The sequence below is a fragment of the Nuphar pumila genome, chromosome 7 (assembly GCF_984573655.1).
Source record: "Nuphar pumila chromosome 7, dmNupPumi1.hap1.1, whole genome shotgun sequence".
NCBI classification, from domain to species: Eukaryota; Viridiplantae; Streptophyta; class Magnoliopsida; order Nymphaeales; family Nymphaeaceae; genus Nuphar; species Nuphar pumila.
In genome coordinates, this window is record NC_143255.1 from 29,704,451 (window position 1) to 29,731,824 (window position 27,374).

Genomic DNA, 27,374 nt, shown 5'->3' on the forward strand with positions numbered 1-27,374 from the left:
TTTGCACTATAGGTTTTAAGTGTTTTATGATAGATTTGAACCATTAGATGTGTTTAGCATGGTTGACTTAGTGAGAATTAACTCTTGGAGTTAAAAAAAACATGATTTTATGAACCAGGAAAAACTGATACCTTCATAGCCATTGATTTTGGATCACCAAAAAAAACTTGTATAGAGTTCAGACTCTGACGATCCAAAAGTTGATTCCTACTAAAAAAACCTATAGATCTACAATGTTAGAAGCAAGAAAAAAACCTAAAACTATGTTTTTTAAGGGGTCTAATGAGACCTAACAAAAAAGGGGGCCTAAAAAATGCAATACTATATATAGGGACCGTCCAACCAAAAGAAAGTCCAAAATCTACAACCAACAACGATCGGATGACTCCGCTTCTTCAATGCTTGAGCATATCATCGATTAGACCTCATATATTTGTTCTTTATAATTTATTTAATAAGAAGCATGTTTTACACGTAGACTTTATGACATAATAGACATGTTTTTTGAAATGTGAAAAATAAAAGGCTCACAATGCATTTAAAACTTTACAATACAAAGTATTGTGAGCTGTTGATTTTTAGTACTTTAAAAAACACACTACCAAATGATAGATCTAACCGTACATATGTGTTTAGCATGGTTTATTTACTATGATAAAAGGTTTTATCATGTTTAACATACCACAAGATTCTATTTTCATATGGTGAAAAATCAATGGCTCACAATTCATGGAAATAAAGGTGACTTAAAAATAACATAAAACATCATATTTGAGTCCATTTAACAGATGAAAATGTAAACTGGACATGCTAAGCACAATCCAATGGTTAGATTTTGCATTTGGCACTTAGATCATTGTAAATAAAGCATGTACCACCTTAAGCTATGGTGGCATAGTACCACCATAGAAGCATCATATATATATATATATATATATATAGCCACTAAAACTATCACAGGCACTGAAAATGGTAAGATTCATTCAAGGACAGAACTGAACATGGAACCGTCTTGGTCACCTGGAGTCTGGCCCATCAACTATCATATTTAAGAGCATTTTAAGCAAAGAAAGTGCCAAATACAAGGATGAAATATAAACTTGCAAAAATGCAAGAACTTAAAGAAACACCAAAAGAACACTTCCAAAAAGTAACTCCAAGGATCCATAAACAAAAAAACCAACAAACATGTGAAGAATAAGGTCATAGTTTCTAGTTAGCTTACGACAAAAACATTGATTAAAAAATTGTATCCAATGTTAAACCAAATTGCATGTTCATAAATGAATAAAAAATTAAAGAAATACATTGGCGCATAAGTGGTCTCTCATTTGAGGCATGTGCATCCAATGGACCCTAAAGATGTTCGAATTGTGTAATTATGACTGAATGGAGTATTGCATAGAATCAATGAATTAAAAATCTGAACATATAACACTAAATATTGATGCTTACAAGGAGAGGGTAAGCAGTACTAGTCTGACTTTATGGATACCGTATTTGAGCACGAAAGATTGCTTCTCCCCAGCCACGAAGATAGGAGAACCCTCTATGTTAGATTGCAACGTGGATGAACATAATCTCAAGCTTCCTGCTCTCATGAACTGGATGCACTTAAGTTGTAAACCTATCACAGCATGAAAAAGGGAATGGTATGATCTGTTGATCCAACGTCATGCCATAGTCCTGCCCAGTTTGACTTGTGGTTTATATCAATGTCACAAATCTGTCTGTCTGGAAAATCTCACAATAAAATCTAGAGTTTTTCTTGAGAAAATGTTGGCATATATAAAACATAAAAATACTTAAAATATTAAAAAAAAAATTTATTGTGATAATTTCAAAAGAGACTACTTTGAAAATATCACTTTTGGTAATATATCGGCTTTGGAAACTGTCATAATAAAATGGTAATATTGTCAAAATATTGCTGATATTTATTACATAGGTTAATCCAGCATAATGCTTGGATACATGGCACTGTAGGCATTTCTATCCAGTACCATGTTGGGATGGATATGTTATAACTTCATGCAATATGTAATGTTGTACAAGGTCAGATTTGCTTAATAAGATATACTCTAATCCGGTTTGGAGTCAGACTATGATTAAGATGGAAAAGGTTTGTATCAAATCTGGATGCAGTTAGCTTAAGTGGCTAACGGTTTATAACCGTTACATGTAATATTTTTCACATGTAATCCCAATCCAATTATTAATCAGATATTGCTTGTTCTACTGAATTTGAACATACGGTTCAGATCCATACGGTTCAGATCCAGGTCGGAATCCAACCTGAATCTGATCGTTGGCATTTTCGTGCAGCTTAAGACCAGGGTTTGAATCCATTTCAAGGTTAGGCATAGACCAGACTAGTTCAAAGACGAGCTGCGCATAGTATGCACACTACTAATGTCAAACTTGTCAAACTCAGAGAGAGAGAGAGAGAGAGAGAGAGAGAGAGAGAGAGAGAGAGAGAGAGGAAAAGCGATCAACATTACTTAAAAGTGAAACTCAACAAAGCGTTGAGTCCCACAAGCACAAACACAATAGCAAAACATGAAAACACCATGTACACAAAAACAGAAAAACCCAAACACAAAACAAAAAACTCATCAAGAACCACAGACATCTAGATGAGGATCGGTTGGAGGCAGAGGCAGGTCTTTGAGATATATGTGTAAGATAGCATACACATCAGCCAAGACCCTATGAGTCAAACAGTTAAGGTTGAACGGGACATCCCAAAAAGTAGCATCATTTATGACCATCCATATGAACCACCACACTCTAAATAACCAAACTCTCCAAATAGTCCTTCACTTTTTTTCACGTCTAATTATAACAGGGCCGATGATAAGATCTAACGCAGAGCAGCCCTCCCGCACAACAACTGATGGAGCCCTCCCACTACAAGAAAAATGTGGATTAGCGACAGACACTATCTGTCACTAATTTATCTCTAATCCGCCGCTAAACAGTTCGATGCATTGGCGATGGATTAACGATGGATAGCGTTCGTCACATAATCCTAACCGCAAATTAGCAATAGAACTTATTCGTCGCTACGTCCGTCGCTAATTTGCAACAGATTAGCGACGAACATGATCCGTCGCGAGTACGTCGTTATTTTAAATTAGCGACAGATAATATCCATCGCGAATCCGTTGCTAAATTTTTTTAAAAAAAATTGCTTCCTACCGGGCGATATTCCGGCAGCAATAGGCTAAACTTGTACCGCACCACACATGCATTGCACCTGAGCGGCCCGGCCAGCCACTGCGAGGTCTTTTGCACAAAATTGACATGCTCTTCGGCGTGCTTTCCGACGGAGGCAGCGATCAGCGAGGTGATCATGCAGACGATGCTCAGCTTCAGTCCACTATTCATGTAAAATGACTCTGGGATGCCTCCTTGGTCCTCAGGGCCACAATTGGGGTCCCTCTCGACTTCAATGGCGGGATCGATGGGGAGATCGTAGCCAGCAGCTGGCCACCGACGGCAGGAGGGGGCGACGAGGATGGCGTAGCTCTCGAATGAGCTCCCGAACTCGGCCTGCCACTTGAGGAGGGCGCCACCGTCGATGCCGAGCTTGCCGTCGAGGAGCTCGATGCAGAGCCGACGGAGCTCCTTGAAGGAGCGGAGGACCTCGCAAGGGGAGTGATGGGAGACTATTTAAATAAAAAAAAATTAAACGAGGAGAGAGGGAAAATTTCGTGCCTCAGATGGGATGGTTTAAATAAAAAATTAGCAAGGGATTAGCGAGGGAATTTTTCCGTCGCTAATTAGCGAGGGATTAGCGATAGAAAAATTTTCTCGCTAATTAGCGACAGATTAGCTACGGAATAATTCCCTCGCTAATTTCGTCGTTAATTACCATTTTTTCTTGTAGTGTTTGGGGATGGGAAAATTTCGTCGTTAATTCGTCGTTCATTAGCGACAAAATTACGAGGGAGACATTTCCGTTGCTAATTTTGCAAATATTTTGAATGTTAGTGACAGATAGTTTTCTCTCGCTAATCCGTCGCACATTTGCGACAACAAAAATTTGTCGCAAATGTCCGTCACTAATCCACGTTTTTCTTGTAGTGTCCAAGTTATAGTAAACAGTTCTCGAAACACTTCACACGACCAAAAAAGATGTGTGGTTTCTTCAGCCTGTCGACAAAGCACACACAAACTGGGAAACTGAAATCCCATCCTCTTGATATTGTTATGGGTTTGTATCCGGTCATGAAGAATCAACCAAGCCAATACCTTGGTCCTCGGAGATGGTCCTTTCGCCCATAAAGCATTTTTGGGGATCCAGCTCGGACCTGGAGGTAAAAGAGAACGGTAGACCTTGTGGACTTGGAAAACTTCCGCATTTGAGACTGCCCATTGAAGTCAAGATCTGTTTACCCCCACGTCCAAATCCCTGTCAAGAAACAAACGCAATGCCCTAAACCACATTTTCCTCAAATGCGATGTGTATGGTCCATGAGCCCCCCGACGAACAACAAGCGAATCGATTAGACCATATTTCAGTCGAAGAAAGTTTGCACATGCATCCTATGAAGTATGAGCCAACCAACACTGCTTCATAGCCAATGCCATACTCCTTTTATGTAAAGCAAAAATTCATAAGCCAGCCATAGTCCTTGGCATAACGATGGAGACCCATCCCACCAAGTGCCTCTTATAAGGTCCATTTACACCACGCCACAAAAAACTTGACAGGACGCGCTTAAGCTGTTGTTCAACGTTGACTGGCATGTCACAAACCAACATGAAGAATTTTGGAATCGCTGACAAAACATGCCTGATCAAAGTAATTCTGCCTCCAAGAGACAAATATCGGGCAGGCCAAGACTGTAGCTTAAGACACACCTTGTCAACAATCGGTGCCCATGATGTTTTAGAGGTTGTCTTGACTTGTAGGGGGCGCCCCAAGTACTTGATCGTCAACGGCCTTAAAGCGCAGTTGAAAATTTTTTCTGCCGCGTTTTGACTGGTCCGATCGCCATTCAGAAGCGTGACCAAACACTTATTTTCATTGAGCCTCAGCCCGGACAAAGCTGCAAAAAACTTAAGAATAAGTCCTTCCAAAGACTAGCACATCGTCTGCATATTATATAATATGCCTAGAAAAAACCTTGGATATCCAACGACTGTACGAAACCCCTTGTTTGCGCGCGTTTAAGAACCATCGCAAGTCCTTCTACCACTGTATTAAACAAAAGCAGAGATAATGAACATCCTTGTCGTAGGCCACGCCATAATGAAAGCTGCTCACTCTTTACCCCGTTAATGGACACCATGGCTTGTGCATTGGTAAGGAGCTCTGACACCCATCTGGAAAAACAGTTGCCGAATTTCATGTGATTCACCACTTGCAAAAGAAAAAGCCAGTACACAGAATCATATGTTTTATTAAAATCAAACTTCAACATGAAGTAAGAAGTACGACTCGCATGCATGGAATGAATGAGCTCTGAAGTTGAGATATATGCTTGTTGAACTCTCCTATTTAGAATAAAAGAAAAGTGAAAATCAAAAAATAGATTAGATGCCACCAATTTTAGTCTTGATGCTAAGACCTTTACGACTATATGATACAAGACTCCTATTATGGAAATAAGACGAAAATGCATAATATCTATGGCGACGCTTTCTTTTGAAATAACGGAGATTAATCCGACATGAAACTGCCTAGGCAGTCTAGAATTACAATGAAACTCATCAAACACTGTACACAAATCACTTTTCACTGTTTTCTAAAAAACTTTGAAAAAATCTACAGGAAAACCATCTATTCTCGGTGAGAGAAAGAGATTCTCTTTGTCAACAAGCTAGCTAATTGTAATGAACACCAATATGTTTCTTTTGTAAATAAACTCAATGTACAGTCGTTTGTACGTTAGAGTAAATTTTTTTCATATTTTGTTCACTTTTTTTTATAGATCTAATCTTATAGATGTAAACTATATAGTTTCTTTAGTAGAAAACAAGTTTTAAATCTTGTTTTTGCAACATGTAAGGTTGGTTTTTGAAGAGTTTCGACATAACTATTCATAATATACCAAAATCTTATGACTTAAAAATCATATCTTAAAAAAAATGTAAGCCCTGAAAAGTAAACGATGTTGAACACATCTGTATAACACTGCACTTATAATTTTGTAACTAGATTGTACATACAGCAAGTACTAGTAAATATATATTATATATTAATTGTGCATCACGCATCATCCTGTGAAGCACGCGCGCAGGGAAAGAAGGGTACGTAGAAAGGGACAAGAAAAACACATGAGGTTGTGGGACCCACTTTAATTGCCAAAAAAGTGTAGTCTCATGATTTTGAACAAGCAATCACAGTGAAGGTTGGTACTCCTTGCCCAAGACCTACATGAATACTAACTTACTAAGGGTAGAGGACCCCACCAAAGACTGTGGGACTCCATTTCTCAATAGGGATGGCAGTGGACTTGGGAGCCTCGCCCCGTTTGGACCAAGGATGAAGGACATGAAACAGGGATGGAGGCTGAGATGGAGGTTAAAATCAAAACCCGTGGGGGAATGGACTCACGTTTTCCCCCACCCTGCCCCATCTCCAATCCTAGTTAGTAAAATGCTAAAATACTCTTTAGGGATGACAATGGATTAAGGAAAAACGGGCCCCTTCCCACCTTGCCCGGGTCCACTGCCATCCCTATTTCTCAACAAACACAGTAGAGCACTCTTTTGTCTTTAGTTCTCTAGGTGAGACAGTCTAGAGTCTAGACTAGGGGTGTCATTAATGGGTCGGATTTGATCCGGACCCAACTCGTACCAAACCCTATAAGGTCAAGGTTTGGTGATAAACAAGAGGGTATGATTAGAATCTCGGTTGGACCCTGATCCAACCCCTAGCAAACCCTATAAGGTCTTGGTGATGAACAAGAATTTTTTATTAGAATCCAAGTTGGACCCGAAGGGTCCAACTAGTATATATATGGAGATGGGTATGGTTTGTGAAATTTCATACTAGACCTGGGCCCAACCCCAGTTTCACTAAGATCAGCAAATTTTCAATGTAAAAAGGGTAAAAAATATTATTTTACCAGGTATGATATGGGTCTGGTTCATATAATCCTTATAAGATCCAGGTATGGCTTCTCTTATATATGATGGGTCCAATTAGACCTGGATCCGAACCTAGTACTAGCCTCCCAAATCAGGTCGGGGTTTGGTTTCACCACCTGTGTTCGAACCAAATCTGACCGGTTGACACCCTTAGTCTAGATCTCCTTCCACTTCAGAAATTGAAGCATGTACATAATGATAGGAGCGTGTGAATTGTGCCCTCAAAAAGGATGTGGACGATATAGACAACGGGGTGGTACAGTTCGTTGTGGACCTCCTACTCATAGTAAAGGATCTGATGCTGTCTGACTTGGTCTGCATTGATCAGGTTCAAGATCCAAAGATCCAACACGGTGGATCGATGAGTTCATGCACAATCTGCTAGATGAAGTACCACGACTTTTCTTTTTCATAAAATGTTTGGCCCAACCAGCGGGAGCCACGTAGTGGCTGCCCCTCCATAAAGAGCGGGGAGGCCAGGGCAGAAGCAGATTCAGTGTTCTGGGCAGAACACTTATATAAGTGTTCTGCCCAACTAGCTAGGGGGAACCACGTAGTGCCTCTTATAAAAAGGGGAGCCCCCCTTATAAAAGATTGGGGCCTAGTGTACTGCCCCCAACCCCTTATTAAAAAGGCCAAACACTTAAGTGATCTGCCAGAACACGGGACCATGCCTCGGCCAGTGCTGCCCCCCCTACTCGAAAGTGCCGAACACAGGAGCACGCCTCTTATACAAACTACTTTTGATCATTAGGTAGCAACCCATTCAGGTGCAAATAGATTGATTAACCTGAGCCTGATTCTGAAACTACTTTTGATCATGAGTTTGATCCTATAGAATAAGAGTACAAAAATCAAGTAAGCTTGTTTTTCCAATGGTTTCAGAAAAAAAATACTCAGATGTTATATTGATTGGTGAAGGGCCTCAAAGAGTGTTGTTTTGGGACGCATATATAGTGTCCGTCAGTACCATAGGCTCACCCTATTGGTTCAGTAGGATTATCAAGTCTAAAGCTTGATAGGGGATTCTAGGCTGCATTTGAATGTCTCGTATCTAAACACTGAGCCAATCTAAGAAACATGGACCTCTGGCTAGGCTATATATTCGTAAGCAAAATATTGGATAATAATCTTGGATTCCAGACCCTTAAGAGGGAAGACTCATGGGAGGAGGTCGTTTTAGCCAAAAAAAGATCCCATGGATGTGTTCAACATGGTTTAAATAGTATGAATTGACCTGTGCAACATACTTTTTTTTTGGATAATCCAAGGGAAACCCCCTTCCCACCGTGTAGCATAGTCTATTTGTGGCATTCACTCAATAAAGATAGATCCATGCATGATAGGGTTAATTTGATTAGCAAATCGCAGTATTGCAGAAACATCTTTTGCAATATCAGATAGACGCAACGGAAACATCAATAACAGATAGTTCATGTGGCTAGGCAAGCTTCTCCCACCTGAATCCTCTATTTATGACTAGTAAAAGATTTTTAGATGCGCCCCACTTATCAAGAAGAGTAGGATAAGCTGGTGACTGCAACTTTTCCCTATATCCTAGGACACCCTTTTGGTGAAATTATATCTCCTTGCAGAGACTATTTATTGACAGTAACATACATATAAATACACAATCAAAACAGTCACATTGCACATCATTTCAAAGAGTGGATGGGAACGGTGAAATGATAATGTCCTCGGAAACATTACAAAGCAAGAATTTCACTTTTTCATATAGATAGAAAGGGATCGGTTCTTCACTTTATGTACATAAGATGCAGTATCTTGCTTTCCAGTGGCATGATATGGAACTACTGCATGTTAATTATGTGACCAACAATGTCAAATATTCTCAGACTACCTTCAAGGATGACCCTCTTGCTCCTAAGGCACAAGCTAACCTTAGGCAAGGGGTAATGACTTCCCAAAAACTTGGTTCACCAAGTTGTACTTGTCCATGGTTGCAGGTGATGGCTCCCCCGAACTAACACCACTAGTGGCACCTGAGGAATTTGGAGATGGATGACTATGTGTGCCATCATAGACAACTTTGACAAATGAGTTGGGGGTACTCCACTCTACTTTCTTCTTGGCTTCACAGTTGCTCCTCTGGCACTTGAAGTAGCTCCTGCCATACCCCAAAAAGCATTTGGTTCCTTTACTCAAAGCAATTAACTACATAACTTGGTGTTCTTCTAAAAACCAACAAAAAAATTTAGAAACTTGGCTATCTTGTAAGGCACAAGTTCATGAGTACAAATAGTGTTTTCTCAATTTTAGCAACAGTTTAGAATCTTGGATATTTGTAAAACACAAGTTCCTAAGGAGAAGTAGGGTTTTCCTCAAAATCAAGAACAGTTAAGGGACTTGGATATATTGAACAGTACATAAGTAGATATATTGGTTTTCTCAAAATCAACAACAGTTTAGAATTGCAAAACACAAGGTCATAAGTAGTAGTGTTTAACCCAAAATCAACAACAATTTAGAAACTTGGTGTCTACTTTTCAAAACACAAAGTGCATATGTAGAGCTACTTTTTTCTCAAAATCAACACCAGTTTAGAAACTTGGCTCTCTTGCAAAACAGAAGTTCATATATAGAAAGTGTTTTCTCAAAATCAACAGCAGTATAGAAACTTGACTCTCTTGCAAAACAGTTCATATATAGAAAGTGTTTTTCGCAAAATCAACAGAAGTTTAGAAACTTGGCTCTCTTTCAAAACACAAGTTCACAAGTGGAAATAGTATTTTTCTCAAAATAAAAAATTCCGAAACTTGGTTATCTTGTAAAACACAAGATCATAAATTGAAATCGTGTTCTTTCAAAATCATCAACAGTTCAGAATCTTGGTTGGCTACCATGTGGAACACAGCTCATAAATAGATATAGTGTTCTTTCAAAATCAATAACAATTTAGAGACTTGGGTATCTTAGGAAATACAACTTCATAAAAACAAACCAAAAAATTGAAGAAAAAAAATGCAACTGCTTGTGGTTTTTTCCCCATTGGTAATCAGCCTAAAGGTCACTTTGTGTGCGACTTCCACCAACCTTGGTGATTGATCATGCTGATTTGTAAATATGACACATGGGGTGTTACTAGATCTTGGGATGAAACATGAACCTTGTTAAAGCATAGATATGGATTGTTTACTAGATTCACCTGTTCATGGCAATCATTTTTATGAATTTCTGGCCATACTTCTTCCAAGCATAGCCATCATCTGGTGGCGCCGCCCCAGGCTCCACTTTCCCTATTGCATCACCTTCCTCATGATCTTCATCTAGCATCCTGGATACAAAATAGTTGCTTACATCGGTAAATATATAAATGTTGGAGCTCTGGATATTCTGTACATTAAGGATGGATACATACATATGCATACTTCGTCAAAAAAAAAAAACGTACATATGCATATTAACACTCTATGAACCATAGGCCTAGGAACACCAAAAAACCTTCATATCATTTATGGATACTTTTTCTTTCCATACTCTCTAGTTCTAGAGACACCATAATCTCTCTTTCTCACTCTAAAAAAGCATAGACAACAGACATCAAGATCCATAACAATGAACCATTAAAAGCATGCAAGGAAACCCTATTCTTGACCTAGTAAAAAACTAACAAAAAGCAGAGAGAGAGAGAGATTCGTGTGTATAAAATGAAAGACGTACAGCCCTTGATATTGAGCTCCGGGAAAGCCGGCCATGGTGGTTTCCGGGCCTGATGAAGATATGGGAAACTGCTGTGTCGGTAGCAGAACCATTAAGAGCATGCAAGGAAACTCTCTCTCTCTCTCTCTCTCTCTCTCTCTCTCTCCGTGTACTAAACTAAAGATGTCTGCTATTGCGCCTTATAATTTATCAAAAGCAGTAGCATCTTTAGCTGTAATCAAGAGTCTCTCTCTCTCTCTCTAGGGTGTTATCCTATGCTGCTGCATAAATTATCATTTTTTTTTTGTTGAGAGCACGAGGAAAAACGTGGCGGCTAGCTTGGTGCTTATCCCCTACATGAACACGTGGATGACGTGATACCACGACATCATACTCCATAAATATTGGATCATCACAATAAGAGCAACCTGCCCACATATCTTGTATCAGAAAGATGCAATCATGACATATCTTTGTAATCCACGGTTGGGATTGAATGAAGCTTACTCGTTAACTAGCTCTTCTATAAGCATCAAAATCACAAGGTTTCAACTCGGCATTTGCTGAAGTGACAATCTTACCCCTCTAGATTCAACGTGATGAAGACGTGCATTTTATTGGGAGGGTTTTCTTGTAGAATATATCACCTTTAAAAATGGATGCACATGAGCACTTAGAGAAGTGGGATAATCTCGCATATTATATTAAATATCAATTTTTCTCTCTTTTAAACGAATAGTTTTATTTCTTGATCTTAACTTGTTGATCGGTTCTGGTTCTATATTAAGGATGAATTGGTGATTTAGTAGGTTTAACACTGGTACTTTTTGGTCCTTGAGTCATAAGTTGGTAAATTAGTAATTACTCATTTCTCATGTCATCACCACGAGGGTGTTGAAACACACACAGTAGCTACAATACATATTCTGGGGTTTCACTGAGCGCTGTGTACGGCTCTCCCATACGATGCTCACTGTAGCTACAGTACATGTTTCTATAACCTGCCAGCCATCACCACTGTACTCAGACCAATCAAAAGAAAATGCAACATTTATAATCAATGATGATTGGACGGTTGTTCTTATCCTGTGTTTAAAGTATTTCAATGATCATATCTTTTATATTTGTTTTTTATAATTATTTTAATAAAAAATGCTTTACATCGAGATTTTACAAGTTCTCTCAAACATGAAAAATGAAATGCTCACACTTGTATAATAATATATTGTTGGCTTTCGATTTTTAGCACTTAAAAAATGCATTTAAATATAAAAAATTATAAAAATATAAAATATAAAACTCGAACAAAAAACACTTCATCATGAAAGAATACCACCCAATCATCATTGTTATAGGTGTTGCACTTTTCCATGGTTATATATATATATATATATATATATATATATATATATATATATATATATATATATATAGGGTAGTAGATCCATGTTAAATATGACACGATACTACCAAGGAGTGCACTCAGTTTTAGCCTCGCAGCAAGGGATGCTCTCATGGGTTTCGAACGATGGCCATCCCATATCAATATGACAAATCACAGTCATCACTGGTTAGGAGGCAAAGCCCTTATAGTGTGTACATTAGCCAGTGCGTACAAGCATCCTACATGCATTTATGATCACAAAGAAATGTAGTTGGTGAGAATAGACAATAAGGCCCTATACATGTTATTTCAAGCGTTCAAATGAGAATGTCACTTAGGGATGGAAGTGAACCAAGTTTCGGAATTTTTTATTTTGAGAAAAATACTATTTCCACTTGTGAACTTGTGTTTTGAAAGAGAGCCAAGTTTCTAAACTTCTGTTGATTTTGCGAAAAACACTTTCTATATATGAACTGTTTTGCAAGAGAGTCAAGTTTCTATACTGCTGTTGATTTTGAGAAAACACTTTCTATATATGAACTTCTGTTTTGCAAGAGAGCCAAGTTTCTAAACTGGTGTTGATTTTGAGAAAAAAGTAGCTCTACATATGCACTTTGTGTTTTGAAAAGTAGACACCAAGTTTCTAAATTGTTGTTGATTTTGGGTTAAACACTACTACTTATGACCTTGTGTTTTGCAATTCTAAACTGTTGTTGATTTTGAGAAAACCAATATATCTACTTATGTACTGTTCAATATATCCAAGTCCCTTAACTGTTCTTGATTTTGAGGAAAACCCTACTTCTCCTTAGGAACTTGTGTTTTACAAATATCCAAGATTCTAAACTGTTGCTAAAATTGAGAAAACACTATTTGTACTCATGAACTTGTGCCTTACAAGATAGCCAAGTTTCTAAATTTTTTTGTTGGTTTTTAGAAGAACACCAAGTTATGTAGTTAATTGCTTTGAGTAAAGGAACCAAATGCTTTTTGGGGTATGGCAGGAGCTACTTCAAGTGCCAGAGGAGCAACTGTGAAGCCAAGAAGAAAGTAGAGTGGAGTACCCCCAACTCATTTGTCAAAGTTGTCTATGATGGCACACATAGTCATCCATCTCCAAATTCCTCAGGTGCCACTAGTGGTGTTAGTTCGGGGGAGCCATCACCTGCAACCATGGACAAGTACAACTTGGTGAACCAAGTTTTTGGGAAGTCATTACCCCTTGCCTAAGGTTAGCTTGTGCCTTAGGAGCAAGAGGGTCATCCTTGAAGGTAGTCTGAGAATATTTGACATTGTTGGTCACATAATTAACATGCAGTAGTTCCATATCATGCCACTGGAAAGCAAGATACTGCATCTTATGTACATAAAGTGAAGAACCGATCCCTTTCTATCTATATGAAAAAGTGAAATTCTTGCTTTGTAATGTTTCCGAGGACATTATCATTTCACCGTTCCCATCCACTCTTTGAAATGATGTGCAATGTGACTGTTTTGATTGTGTATTTATATGTATGTTACTGTCAATAAATAGTCTCTGCAAGGAGATATAATTTCACCAAAAGGGTGTCCTAGGATATAGGGAAAAGTTGCAGTCACCAGCTTATCCTACTCTTCTTGATAAGTGGGGCGCATCTAAAAATCTTTTACTAGTCATAAATAGAGGATTCAGGTGGGAGAAGCTTGCCTAGCCACATGAACTATCTGTTATTGATGTTTCCGTTGCGTCTATCTGATATTGCAAAAGATGTTTCTGCAATACTGCGATTTGCTAATCAAATTAACCCTATCATGCATGGATCTATCTTTATTGAGTGAATGCCACAAATAGACTATGCTACACGGTGGGAAGGGGGTTTCCCTTGGATTATCCAAAAAAAAAGTATGTTGCACAGGTCAATTCATACTATTTAAACCATGTTGAACACATCCATGGGATCTTTTTTTGGCTAAAACGACCTCCTCCCATGAGTCTTCCCTCTTAAGGGTCTGGAATCCAAGATTATTATCCAATATTTTGCTTACGAATATATAGCCTAGCCAGAGGTCCATGTTTCTTAGATTGGCTCAGTGTTTAGATACGAGACATTCAAATGCAGCCTAGAATCCCCTATCAAGCTTTAGACTTGATAATCCTACTGAACCAATAGGGTGAGCCTATGGTACTGACGGACACTATATATGCGTCCCAAAACAACACTCTTTGAGGCCCTTCACCAATCAATATAACATCTGAGTATTTTTTTTCTGAAACCATTGGAAAAACAAGCTTACTTGATTTTTGTACTCTTATTCTATAGGATCAAACTCATGATCAAAAGTAGTTTCAGAATCAGGCTCAGGTTAATCAATCTATTTGCACCTGAATGGGTTGCTACCTAATGATCAAAAGTAGTTTGTATAAGAGGCGTGCTCCTGTGTTCGGCACTTTCGAGTAGGGGGGGCAGCACTGGCCGAGGCATGGTCCCGTGTTCTGGCAGATCACTTAAGTGTTTGGCCTTTTTAATAAGGGGTTGGGGGCAGTACACTAGGCCCCAATCTTTTATAAGGGGGGCTCCCCTTTTTATAAGAGGCACTACGTGGTTCCCCCTAGCTAGTTGGGCAGAACACTTATATAAGTGTTCTGCCCAGAACACTGAATCTGCTTCTGCCCTGGCCTCCCCGCTCTTTATGGAGGGGCAGCCACTACGTGGCTCCCGCTGGTTGGGCCAAACATTTTATGAAAAAGAAAAGTCGTGGTACTTCATCTAGCAGATTGTGCATGAACTCATCGATCCACCGTGTTGGATCTTTGGATCTTGAACCTGATCAATGCAGACCAAGTCAGACAGCATCAGATCCTTTACTATGAGTAGGAGGTCCACAACGAACTGTACCACCCCGTTGTCTATATCGTCCACATCCTTTTTGAGGGCACAATTCACACGCTCCTATCATTATGTACATGCTTCAATTTCTGAAGTGGAAGGAGATCTAGACTAAGGGTGTCAACCGGTCAGATTTGGTTCGAACACAGGTGGTGAAACCAAACCCCGACCTGATTTGGGAGGCTAGTACTAGGTTCGGATCCAGGTCTAATTGGACCCATCATATATAAGAGAAGCCATACCTGGATCTTATAAGGATTATATGAACCAGACCCATATCATACCTGGTAAAATAATATTTTTTACCCTTTTTACATTGAAAATTTGCTGATCTTAGTGAAACTGGGGTTGGGCCCAGGTCTAGTATGAAATTTCACAAACCATACCCATCTCCATATATATACTAGTTGGACCCTTCGGGTCCAACTTGGATTCTAATAAAAAATTCTTGTTCATCACCAAGACCTTATAGGGTTTGCTAGGGGTTGGATCAGGGTCCAACCGAGATTCTAATCATACCCTCTTGTTTATCACCAAACCTTGACCTTATAGGGTTTGGTACGAGTTGGGTCCGGATCAAATCCGACCCATTAATGACACCCCTAGTCTAGACTCTAGACTGTCTCACCTAGAGAACTAAAGACAAAAGAGTGCTCTACTGTGTTTGTTGAGAAATAGGGATGGCAGTGGACCCGGTCAAGGTGGGAAGGGGCCCGTTTTTCCTTAATCCATTGTCATCCCTAAAGAGTATTTTAGCATTTTACTAACTAGGATTGGAGATGGGGCAGGGTGGGGGAAAACGTGAGTCCATTCCCCCACGGGTTTTGATTTTAACCTCCATCTCAGCCTCCATCCCTGTTTCATGTCCTTCATCCTTGGTCCAAACGGGGCGAGGCTCCCAAGTCCACTGCCATCCCTATTGAGAAATGGAGTCCCACAGTCTTTGGTGGGGTCCTCTACCCTTAGTAAGTTAGTATTCATGTAGGTCTTGGGCAAGGAGTACCAACCTTCACTGTGATTGCTTGTTCAAAATCATGAGACTACACTTTTTTGGCAATTAAAGTGGGTCCCACAACCTCATGTGTTTTTCTTGTCCCTTTCTACGTACCCTTCTTTCCCTGCGCGCGTGCTTCACAGGATGATGCGTGATGCACAATTAATATATAATATATATTTACTAGTACTTGCTGTATGTACAATCTAGTTACAAAATTATAAGTGCAGTATTATACAGATGTGTTCAACATCGTTTACTTTTCAGGGCTTACATTTTTTTTAAGATATGATTTTTAAGTCATAAGATTTTGGTATATTATGAATAGTTATGTCGAAACTCTTCAAAAACCAACCTTACATGTTGCAAAAACAAGATTTAAAACTTGTTTTCTACTAAAGAAACTATATAGTTTACATCTATAAGATTAGATCTATAAAAAAAAGTGAACAAAATATGAAAAAAATTTACTCTAACGTACAAACGACTGTACATTGAGTTTATTTACAAAAGAAACATATTGGTGTTCATTACAATTAGCTAGCTTGTTGACAAAGAGAATCTCTTTCTCTCACCGAGAATAGATGGTTTTCCTGTAGATTTTTTCAAAGTTTTTTAGAAAACAGTGAAAAGTGATTTGTGTACAGTGTTTGATGAGTTTCATTGTAATTCTAGACTGCCTAGGCAGTTTCATGTCGGATTAATCTCCGTTATTTCAAAAGAAAGCGTCGCCATAGATATTATGCATTTTCGTCTTATTTCCATAATAGGAGTCTTGTATCATATAGTCGTAAAGGTCTTAGCATCAAGACTAAAATTGGTGGCATCTAATCTATTTTTTGATTTTCACTTTTCTTTTATTCTAAATAGGAGAGTTCAACAAGCATATATCTCAACTTCAGAGCTCATTCATTCCATGCATGCGAGTCGTACTTCTTACTTCATGTTGAAGTTTGATTTTAATAAAACATATGATTCTGTGTACTGGCTTTTTCTTTTGCAAGTGGTGAATCACATGAAATTCGGCAACTGTTTTTCCAGATGGGTGTCAGAGCTCCTTACCAATGCACAAGCCATGGTGTCCATTAACGGGGTAAAGAGTGAGCAGCTTTCATTATGGCGTGGCCTACGACAAGGATGTTCATTATCTCTGCTTTTGTTTAATACAGTGGTAGAAGGACTTGCGATGGTTCTTAAACGCGCGCAAACAAGGGGTTTCGTACAGTCGTTGGATATCCAAGGTTTTTTCTAGGCATATTATATAATATGCAGACGATGTGCTAGTCTTTGGAAGGACTTATTCTTAAGTTTTTTGCAGCTTTGTCCGGGCTGAGGCTCAATGAAAATAAGTGTTTGGTCACGCTTCTGAATGGCGATCGGACCAGTCAAAACGCGGCAGAAAAAATTTTCAACTGCGCTTTAAGGCCGTTGACGATCAAGTACTTGGGGCGCCCCCTACAAGTCAAGACAACCTCTAAAACATCATGGGCACCGATTGTTGACAAGGTGTGTCTTAAGCTACAGTCTTGGCCTGCCCGATATTTGTCTCTTGGAGGCAGAATTACTTTGATCAGGCATGTTTTGTCAGCGATTCCAAAATTCTTCATGTTGGTTTGTGACATGCCAGTCAACGTTGAACAACAGCTTAAGCGCGTCCTGTCAAGTTTTTTGTGGCGTGGTGTAAATGGACCTTATAAGAGGCACTTGGTGGGATGGGTCTCCATCGTTATGCCAAGGACTATGGCTGGCTTATGAATTTTTGCTTTACATAAAAGGAGTATGGCATTGGCTATGAAGCAGTGTTGGTTGGCTCATACTTCATAGGATGCATGTGCAAACTTTCTTCGACTGAAATATGGTCTAATCGATTCGCTTGTTGTTCGTCGGGGGGCTCATGGACCATACACATCGCATTTGAGGAAAATGTGGTTTAGGGCATTGCGTTTGTTTCTTGACAGGGATTTGGACGTGGGGGTAAACAGATCTTGACTTCAATGGGCAGTCTCAAATGCGGAAGTTTTCCAAGTCCACAAGGTCTACCGTTCTCTTTTACCTCCAGGTCCGAGCTGGATCCCCAAAAATGCTTTATGGGCGAAAGGACCATCTCCGAGGACCAAGGTATTGGCTTGGTTGATTCTTCATGACCGGATACAAACCCATAACAATATCAAGAGGATGGGATTTCAGTTTCCCAGTTTGTGTGTGCTTTGTCGACAGGCTGAAGAAACCACACATCTTTTTTGGTCGTGTGAAGTGTTTCGAGAACTGTTTACTATAACTTGGACACTACAAGAAAAACGTGGATTAGTGACGGACATTTGCGACAAATTTTTGTTGTCGCAAATGTGCGACGGATTAGCGAGAGAAAACTATCTGTCACTAACATTCAAAATATTTGCAAAATTAGCAACGGAAATGTCTCCCTCGTAATTTTGTCGCTAATGAACGACGAATTAACGACGAAATTTTCCCATCCCCAAACACTACAAGAAAAAATGGTAATTAACGACGAAATTAGCGAGGGAATTATTCCGTAGCTAATCTGTCGCTAATTAGCGAGAAAATTTTTCTATCGCTAATCCCTCGCTAATTAGCGACGGAAAAATTCCCTCGCTAATCCCTTGCTAATTTTTTATTTAAACCATCCCATCTGAGGCACGAAATTTTCCCTCTCTCCTCGTTTAATTTTTTTTTATTTAAATAGTCTCCCATCACTCCCCTTGCGAGGTCCTCCGCTCCTTCAAGGAGCTCCGTCGGCTCTGCATCGAGCTCCTCGACGGCAAGCTCGGCATCGACGGTGGCGCCCTCCTCAAGTGGCAGGCCGAGTTCGGGAGCTCATTCGAGAGCTACGCCATCCTCGTCGCCCCCTCCTGCCGTCGGTGGCCAGCTGCTGGCTACGATCTCCCCATCGATCCCGCCATTGAAGTCGAGAGGGACCCCAATTGTGGCCCTGAGGACCAAGGAGGCATCCCAGAGTCATTTTACATGAATAGTGGACTGAAGCTGAGCATCGTCTGCATGATCACCTCGCTGATCGCTGCCTCCGTCGGAAAGCACGCCGAAGAGCATGTCAATTTTGTGCAAAAGACCTCGCAGTGGCTGGCCGGGCCGCTCAGGTGCAATGCATGTGTGGTGCGGTACAAGTTTAGCCTATTGCTGCCGGAATATCGCCCGGTAGGAAGCAATTTTTTTTAAAAAAATTTAGCAACGGATTCGCGATGGATATTATCTGTCGCTAATTTAAAATAACGACGTACTCGCGACGGATCATGTTCGTCGCTAATCTGTTGCAAATTAGCGACGGACGTAGCGACAAATAAGTTCTATTGCTAATTTGCGGTTAGGATTATGTGACGAACGCTATCCATCGTTAATCCATCGCCAATGCATCGAACTGTTTAGCGGCGGATTAGAGATAAATTAGTGACAGATAGTGTCTGTCGCTAATCCACATTTTTCTTGTAGTGGGAGGGCTCCATCAGTTGTTGTGCGGGAGGGCTGCTCTGCGTTAGATCTTATCATCGGCCCTGTTATAATTAGACGTGAAAAAAAGTGAAGGACTATTTGGAGAGTTTGGTTATTTAGAGTGTGGTGGTTCATATGGATGGTCATAAATGATGCTACTTTTTGGGATGTCCCGTTCAACCTTAACTGTTTGACTCATAGGGTCTTGGCTGATGTGTATGCTATCTTACACATATATCTCAAAGACCTGCCTCTGCCTCCAACCGATCCTCATCTAGATGTCTGTGGTTCTTGATGAGTTTTTTGTTTTGTGTTTGGGTTTTTCTGTTTTTGTGTACATGGTGTTTTCATGTTTTGCTATTGTGTTTGTGCTTGTGGGACTCAACGCTTTGTTGAGTTTCACTTTTAAGTAATGTTGATCGCTTTTCCTCTCTCTCTCTCTCTCTCTCTCTCTCTCTCTCTCTGAGTTTGACAAGTTTGACATTAGTAGTGTGCATACTATGCGCAGCTCGTCTTTGAACTAGTCTGGTCTATGCCTAACCTTGAAATGGATTCAAACCCTGGTCTTAAGCTGCACGAAAATGCCAACGATCAGATTCAGGTTGGATTCCGACCTGGATCTGAACCGTATGTTCAAATTCAGTAGAACAAGCAATATCTGATTAATAATTGGATTGGGATTACATGTGAAAAATATTACATGTAACGGTTATAAACCGTTAGCCACTTAAGCTAACTGCATCCAGATTTGATACAAACCTTTTCCATCTTAATCATAGTCTGACTCCAAACCGGATTAGAGTATATCTTATTAAGCAAATCTGACCTTGTACAACATTACATATTGCATGAAGTTATAACATATCCATCCCAACATGGTACTGGATAGAAATGCCTACAGTGCCATGTATCCAAGCATTATGCTGGATTAACCTATGTAATAAATATCAGCAATATTTTGACAATATTACCATTTTATTATGACAGTTTCCAAAGCCGATATATTACCAAAAGTGATATTTTCAAAGTAGTCTCTTTTGAAATTATCACAATAATTTTTTTTTTTAATATTTTAAGTATTTTTATGTTTTATATATGCCAACATTTTCTCAAGAAAAACTCTAGATTTTATTGTGAGATTTTCCAGACAGACAGATTTGTGACATTGATATAAACCACAAGTCAAACTGGGCAGGACTATGGCATGACGTTGGATCAACAGATCATACCATTCCCTTTTTCATGCTGTGATAGGTTTACAACTTAAGTGCATCCAGTTCATGAGAGCAGGAAGCTTGGAACCTTGCAGCCCTTGCAATAATCACTCACCATGTTAGATCCGGCATGCAATAGTTTTCTTGCATTCTGTGTCCTACTTCCACTCAATGCAATTATATTTCTCCACACCCGCGCGAGCGTGCACATACACACAGTTCAACAACATACTGAACTAAAAAAGATGAAAGAATTTGTATTTCCAATCAATTTTCCATGTCATGGATAGTTGATATAACAAAATGAAACTACAGTTAAAAATTAACCTCAATGATACAACACCATGCATTGCTAATCAATAAGAGCACTCATGGCAGATGAAGCCCTCTCTACCGTAAGGCCCAATACTCTATATCAAAGTTCTTAACTTGGTATTGGAATCAAACATCTTGACCAGCCTCTTGGACTGCCACTTCTTTAGGAGCACTTGGGGTGTCTGCAGTAATCTGGAGGGGTTCTAAGGACTCAACAACATCCCTCATCAGCGGCCGTGCCTTTGGGTTCTGATTCAAACAGTGGTAGGCTAGCATTGCTGCCTTATGCACACACCTGAATGGATAATTCCCTTCCAGTCTTGGGTCTATGATGCTATGCAGCCGCCTTCTCTCTTTCAAGAGAGGAAGGGCCCAATCGGCCAAATGGTGTTCACGGTTTGGCCTGCTCTTATCAAGTGACCGTCTTCCAGTGATCAGTTCCAAGAGAACAACACCGAAGCTGTAAACATCGCTTCTAGAAGTAAGATGACCTGCACAAGATGTGGCTTGGTCAGTGTTAATTTAGAGCATGGTCTGATGAACCCAAGCAGTAAGATGGCATGATAGTAACTATAAAGGGAAACACAATTACTAGAGTATACTTTTTAACAGTTTCAATTGAACAGAGCAACTTCAAAGAAACCATTGATTTTCACAGTAATACAAAAATATAAAATATAATAGCGATATTTATGATAACTTGGTTAACATATGTTTACGCTATTCTCACAGCAGTGCACAGCTTTGTACTTTATAAAATCCTTCATGGATCCAATTAGTGATTTTGGGATTTTTTTTTTTGTGGTCTAATAAAGGAACGGAAGAGAATCTCTAATGAAAATAACATGTAAATTACTATCTCATTCTGAATTTGAAAAAATTTGGATTAGTCAATCATAAATATATGTGCCTACCTTTTGAAAAAGAAGAGGGAATTTCATGTTGCAAAAATAAAGGTGTGTGCACAATTTTATTGCAAAACTAAATGTGCATTTGTGCATTTCTAAATTTTACAGTTTATCATGGTTAAATGCAGGAGAAAGACCAATATCTTAGCCTACCAATCGTACATCTAGCAAGAGGGCAGCCAAAGAAATTCTTCCTCTTTCTCCATTCTCCCAAGAAATGAAACAGATGCCAAGAACCCTTGCCATTGAAACAGAAGCTAAAGGTGTCTAGTCTCAACCATTCTAAAATTGCCAGTATTCAGAGAATTAGATTGTCTACAACTTGCAACTTGATTCAGCCATCTTAAGTTTCTTAGTTCAAATCTAGCTGACACAGTGGTTCGGGTCAGAGGAGAAAAGATGCACAACCCAAGGATAATGTATCCAGAAAATCCTGAAAAGGACATATGAGTTATCCTAGGGGAATGGATTCTGATTTCAGATTACAATAATTCTATGACAGAACAAAACTGCACTCAAAAGCATTTTGAATTTGATGCACAAGTAATTTTAACCAAAGTTACCGGAAGCTTCTTAGATAGGTGGGAAGCTCGTTTCCCAGAATCTCGCTTCGGAAGCATGATACTCCTCGCTTCCGAAACTTGATGAGAACCTTGATTCCCCCACGCTTCTCCTATGCTTTCCACACGCTTCATTTATTCTTGTTATATGTCCTCTTACTCAACTTCCATGCTATTTATGTGTTTTCTCTAACTCTTCTCACTCATTTCCATGTGCTTTCGCTAAATTGGTAGTTATCATTTTTAGATTTTGTTAAAAATTTAATTCTTACACTAAAAAATCATGAAATTTAGTATTAGTCACTTTTATTTTAGTTTTTATTTGTGTTTTATTTTGATTCTTATTCAATTCTTATATTTCTTTTTTTTATTCCTCGCTTCCCGTTTCCTATATATTTTAAAATGCATCGCTTCTTGCTTCCGCTTCCCATATTGTTTCCCGCTTTCGGTTCCTAGTCTGGCAACCTTGATTTTAACCCCACCAAAACCCAAGAAAAACTTAAACAATCCCTATTGACTGTTAACAAGGAGTTCCAAGTAACTCAAGATCATGCATCAAGATGCATTACAAGTTTAGTAGCACAGAAGAGAAAACTTGAATAAGGCACTGGCTAGATGGATAAAATAGAATGGAGAGGAAGGCTGGTGGCAGTTGAATCAAACTGAAGACAAGCAACTTGAACAGAGGTAAGGCCAAGGGCAAGTTGGGTACAACACCATTAAGATCCCAGATTGAATCTATTCCCATTATATCTTTTCTGCTGCTGCTCTGCATTGAATTCTTCCATCTCATGAATAATGTACTCCAGTTGGTTTCTAGACGGACGGAATGAAGCACTGTAGACTCCCTGAATAACCAAATTATAAGGCCTTGTGTCTCTAATGCTCCTAGAACTCTGCCCAGTATTGGTTTTGATGATATTATGTTGGCTTTAAGTTCATTTGTTCATTTAGGTTGGCGATCATTTCCTGGATAGAACCAACATTACTTTTTTATGTTTTCTTTGGGATGCATAGGAATGTTTTTCTTTTTTTTTGTTTTATGTGATTTGATTAATCTTTGATCATCAAATAAGCTAATTTAGAATATTTAGATTGGAATGCAGCTGTTACCATAATGATTGATGCTGGTTTTGGAATGAGAGAGAAAAATACCTGTTTTATGCATGATTTATCAGTTTTATTGAGCAAAAATTTGATTTTAATCATAAGATGCACTATTCTTGTGGGTATTAGTTAAAATAAGTTTGCATAAGCTACTTCAAACACATGTATATTTACAAACTGTTTTAAGTAGTTTGTCATCAAACTAACAAGTCTTCTCCTCATATTGTTAATAGATACTTAATAACACTGTTTCCATTCATTATTTATAAACAATAAACATCCAAATGAACCCTCAAAGGAAGGCCAATAAAGATGTAAAAAAAATTCCACCTGATCCTGCTTAGGAAGATGGACTAAACTGGAGTTGCTCAAATCTTAATCATGAGTTACTAATGATTATAAAAAATTATGAGTTACTAACGGCATTGGATAGAAATGATTGGAGAAGGATTTATGTGGAAGACCCAGAATGATTTTCTTTTTTGGTTCATATCGCCGACCCCAATTGTTTTGGGATGAAGGCGTAGTTGTTGTTGTTGTTGTATGAGTTACTAACGGCCTTGTCATCAGTCATATGAGCCTACAGTGACCAAGCTGATGTGACTGCAGGAGTTAGTCAGTTGCAATGCTTACAACTAAGAAAGGCTGTTATAAATGGACCTTGCAATATCATGATGCAGTACCTGTCATCATATACTCAGGAGCAGCATAACCGTAAGTGCCCATCACTCGAGTAGAAACATGAGATTTATCACCAACTGGTCCATCTTTTGCAAGTCCAAAGTCAGATAACTTCGCATTATAGTCCTGAAAAGCATCATCAAATTGCCAAACATTTATGACTCACGAGGTTAAACAACATGAAATTCCTCCCTGAAAATTTATTTCAAAGAAGAGCAAAAGATGCAAGCCACTAACCATGTCCAGCAGTATATTTGATGTCTTAAAATCCCGATAGATAATTGGTTTCTCAGAATCATGGAGGTAAGCAAGACCTCTGGCTGCCCCTAAAGCAATCTTCATTCTAACAGCCCAGGAAAGTGGAAGCAAAATTGCTGCAGTTATTAACAGAAATTATCAACATAATGAAAAAATTGCTCACATTCCTGAAGTTCATGCACAGATACTTCTTAATTTCAGCTGAATAAAGCTTGTAAAAGTAAGTTAGCAGCTGGAGAAATGGTATGCTATAACCAATGAAATATTCATGACTACCTCAACTTACTAAGTGATAATTACACTAACGCTTAATGGAGAGAACACTTCTCTAAACTTCAAGTCTTTTGACATTTTAATCTTAAATAAACAAGTCCCAATTCTCCAACCATAAAAGTTAGTATCAAAAGAGCAAGGAAATGAAGGAAATTACTTGAAAATAAATTGGTTTCCACGCTACCACGAGCCATATATTCATAAACCAGTACTTTGTTGTCTTCCTCAATGCAGTATCCAACAAGTTTCACCAAATTCGGGTGTGAGAGTTTCCCTAAATAGACAACTTCTGCCTGCAAATTCCAAAAAATCTGATATCTCAAGACAACTAAAAGGGTAGCTTACAAGAACTTGAAAGTTACAACTAAGCGAACAAAACATACCAGCCATTCTCTGTGACCTTGGAAACTCTTCTCCCCATCATGAACCTTGACAGCAACCTCCAGAGGTTCAATCCCCCCCTGTCTCAAATCCCTTGAAATAAACCCTCTGTAGACGCTTCCAAATCCACCACCACCTAAGACACGGTCCTTCTTAAAATTCTCTGTAATTATCTTCAACTCGCTGAACGTAAACACGACCAAAGGGTTAGAAGCTGAATTCCCTCGTAAATCTTCAACTTCTTTAGGGTTGGTGGGGTAATTATCACTAGCCTTCTCTTCTATCTCCTGTGTTGCACTCTGTATTTTTGAAGATTCTACAAAGAGACACTCAAATAATAAATAACAGAGTATACAAGAAGGAAAGCAAATGCTATCACTAAAAACATCCTGATATTTGCCTCTAATCAAGCATATAATTCATACCAACATGCCAATTCAACATCTAAAGAACTTGTAATGAAAAAGAAAAAGAAAAAATAAGATTTAATAGAAGGACAACTAGTGATACAGAATAATAAAGTACTCATATCAAATGCACGGTCAAATCTTCGGCTTCTTTCTTTCCAAATTCATAAAAACAAAAAAGAACTCACAAAAACTTAATAAGGCATATCAAGAAAACTCAAAAAATAACAACAAAAATGAAAAGAACTCAACACAGTTATAAAAAAAGAAAAAAGGACCAAAAGAACTAAATTTGTTTCAATCCAACGCATGCTAGACAACCATCTACAAGAACCAATGAAAAATACCCATAATTTAAACAAAAAAGAAGAAAAGAGAAGACAAAGAAAAAGAACTCACCTGATTTTAGGTCAGGAGGTGCACAGCAAAGACAAGACCTCAACGCAACACAGCAATTCCCCATCAAGAAAGAACAAAACAAACTAACAACACCTTCAAAAACTCCTGCACATAATCTCCTCCTACCCTTGTTTCTAGAGAGTACAACCCCACCAACCTTGTTTTCACATCAACATTCAAAATTCAACCCTTCTTTTTCTCCCAACTGAAGCAGCTTCAACTCTATTAGAAAACCACCCCATGTTACCAACACATAATTTCAAAGCCACCAAGATTGGAAGGCTCCAAAAATCAGGTAATGTGCACTGTTCAAGGGGGGCTTCTCAGAAACCTGAGGCGTTGGTGGTGGTATTTCTAGAAAATAACGATGGAAAAGAAGTTTGGTAGCTCACTGCCAAGGTGGTGAGGGCCCAGGCGGCGGTCTTGTTTGACGGGGGGAGTCTTCTTTGGCTAAAAATCTTCTTTTTTTTTGTGTAATTATTTTTGTCTGGCAAAGTATAAGTAAGATTGAGAATTTCGATGGGGGCGTTCCCTACTCAGCGATGCGCTGTACTCTATAGGCCCGGAGGCAGTGATAAATGGGCAAGGGTTACTAGGTCGTCGCTCGGAAGCGACGCGTCACACCCGCACCCGGGTGTGGTGTCAAACATGCAAAGGTTCCCTCACTTTGTTGGACGGGTGGGGGTAAAGAAGTTAGTCCAAGACCATAAAATTAGGTTAGCCATTTGGAACATAGGATCTTTAACTGGTAAGTTGGTAGAGTTAGTAGATGTTATGTGTAGGAGAAAGATGAATATTTTATGTATACAAGAGACCAAATGGGTAGGTGAGAAAGCAAAAGTGATAGAACCTTGGGGATATAAGATTTGGTATACAGGAATAAATAGGAATAGGAATGGAGTAGGGATTGTTATGAGTCGTGAGTTTATAGATAATGTAGTTGAGGTCCATAGGAAGGGTGATAGGATTTTACTTATTAAATTAGTATTAGGTACAAATATTATTAATATTATTAGTGTTTATGCACCTCAAGTAGGTTTAGATGATTCCATTAAGCGTCAATTTTGGAAAGATTTAGATGGAGTAGTACAAGAGATATCTTATGGAGAAAGGCTTTTCATCGGCAGTGACCTTAATGGGCATGTAGGCATTAGTAGGGATGGGTTTGAGAGTATCCATGGAGGCTATGGTATAGGAGAAAGAAATGAAAGTGGGGAAAGGATTTTAGATTTTGGTTTGTCCTATAATATGATCTTAGCAAACACTTGGTTTAGGAAGATGGAGTCTCACCTAGTAACATTTAAAAGTGGGGTTAATACGAGTCAGATAGATTTTTTCCTACTTAGAAAGAGAGATAGGGGTTGTTGCATCGATTGTAAGGTTATACCGGGAGAAAG

General features: G+C 39.0%; 2 protein-coding genes across 2 annotated transcripts; both read right to left on the bottom strand.

Annotated features, from left to right (window-relative positions):
• Window positions 1-8,813: 8,813 nt before the first annotated feature.
• LOC149831706 (uncharacterized) lies at window positions 8,814-11,026 on the bottom strand. The gene is made up of 3 exons (XM_090012179.1): window positions 10,786-11,026; window positions 10,271-10,399; window positions 8,814-9,232 (listed from the first exon to the last, which is right to left on the bottom strand). The coding sequence occupies exons 1-3, from the start codon at window positions 10,884-10,886 to the stop codon at window positions 9,007-9,009; spliced, it is 456 nt and encodes a 151-aa protein (XP_089868305.1). The 5' UTR covers window positions 10,887-11,026; the 3' UTR covers window positions 8,814-9,006.
• A 9,916-nt stretch (window positions 11,027-20,942) lies between these two features.
• Window positions 20,943-26,319, bottom strand: LOC149831707 (putative serine/threonine-protein kinase PBL16). Its single transcript, XM_090014080.1, has 6 exons — window positions 25,978-26,319; window positions 25,174-25,487; window positions 24,948-25,083; window positions 24,497-24,633; window positions 24,262-24,385; window positions 20,943-21,494 (listed from the first exon to the last, which is right to left on the bottom strand). Exons 1-6 carry the CDS (start codon window positions 26,039-26,041, stop codon window positions 21,130-21,132), a joined length of 1,140 nt encoding a protein of 379 aa, XP_089870206.1. The 5' UTR covers window positions 26,042-26,319; the 3' UTR covers window positions 20,943-21,129.
• Window positions 26,320-27,374: the final 1,055 nt, after the last annotated feature.

Excerpts from the sequence above, each read along its gene's own strand:
- LOC149831707 (XM_090014080.1), bottom strand. The coding sequence starts at position 26,041 with ATGGGGAATTGCTGTGTTGCGTTGAGGTCTTGTCTTTGCTGTGCACCT. Across the intron at positions 24,634-24,947 it reads GGAAACCAATTTATTTTCAA|CAATTTTGCTTCCACTTTCC; the intron begins GTAATTTCCTTC and ends TAATAACTGCAG. Across the intron at positions 24,386-24,496 it reads CAAATATACTGCTGGACATG|GACTATAATGCGAAGTTATC; the intron begins GTTAGTGGCTTG and ends GATGCTTTTCAG.
- LOC149831706 (XM_090012179.1), bottom strand. The coding sequence starts at position 10,886 with ATGCTCTTAATGGTTCTGCTACCGACACAGCAGTTTCCCATATCTTCA. Across the intron at positions 10,400-10,785 it reads GGAGCTCAATATCAAGGGCT|GATGCTAGATGAAGATCATG; the intron begins GTACGTCTTTCA and ends TTTTGTATCCAG. Across the intron at positions 9,233-10,270 it reads AAAATGATTGCCATGAACAG|GAGCTACTTCAAGTGCCAGA; the intron begins GTGAATCTAGTA and ends GGGGTATGGCAG.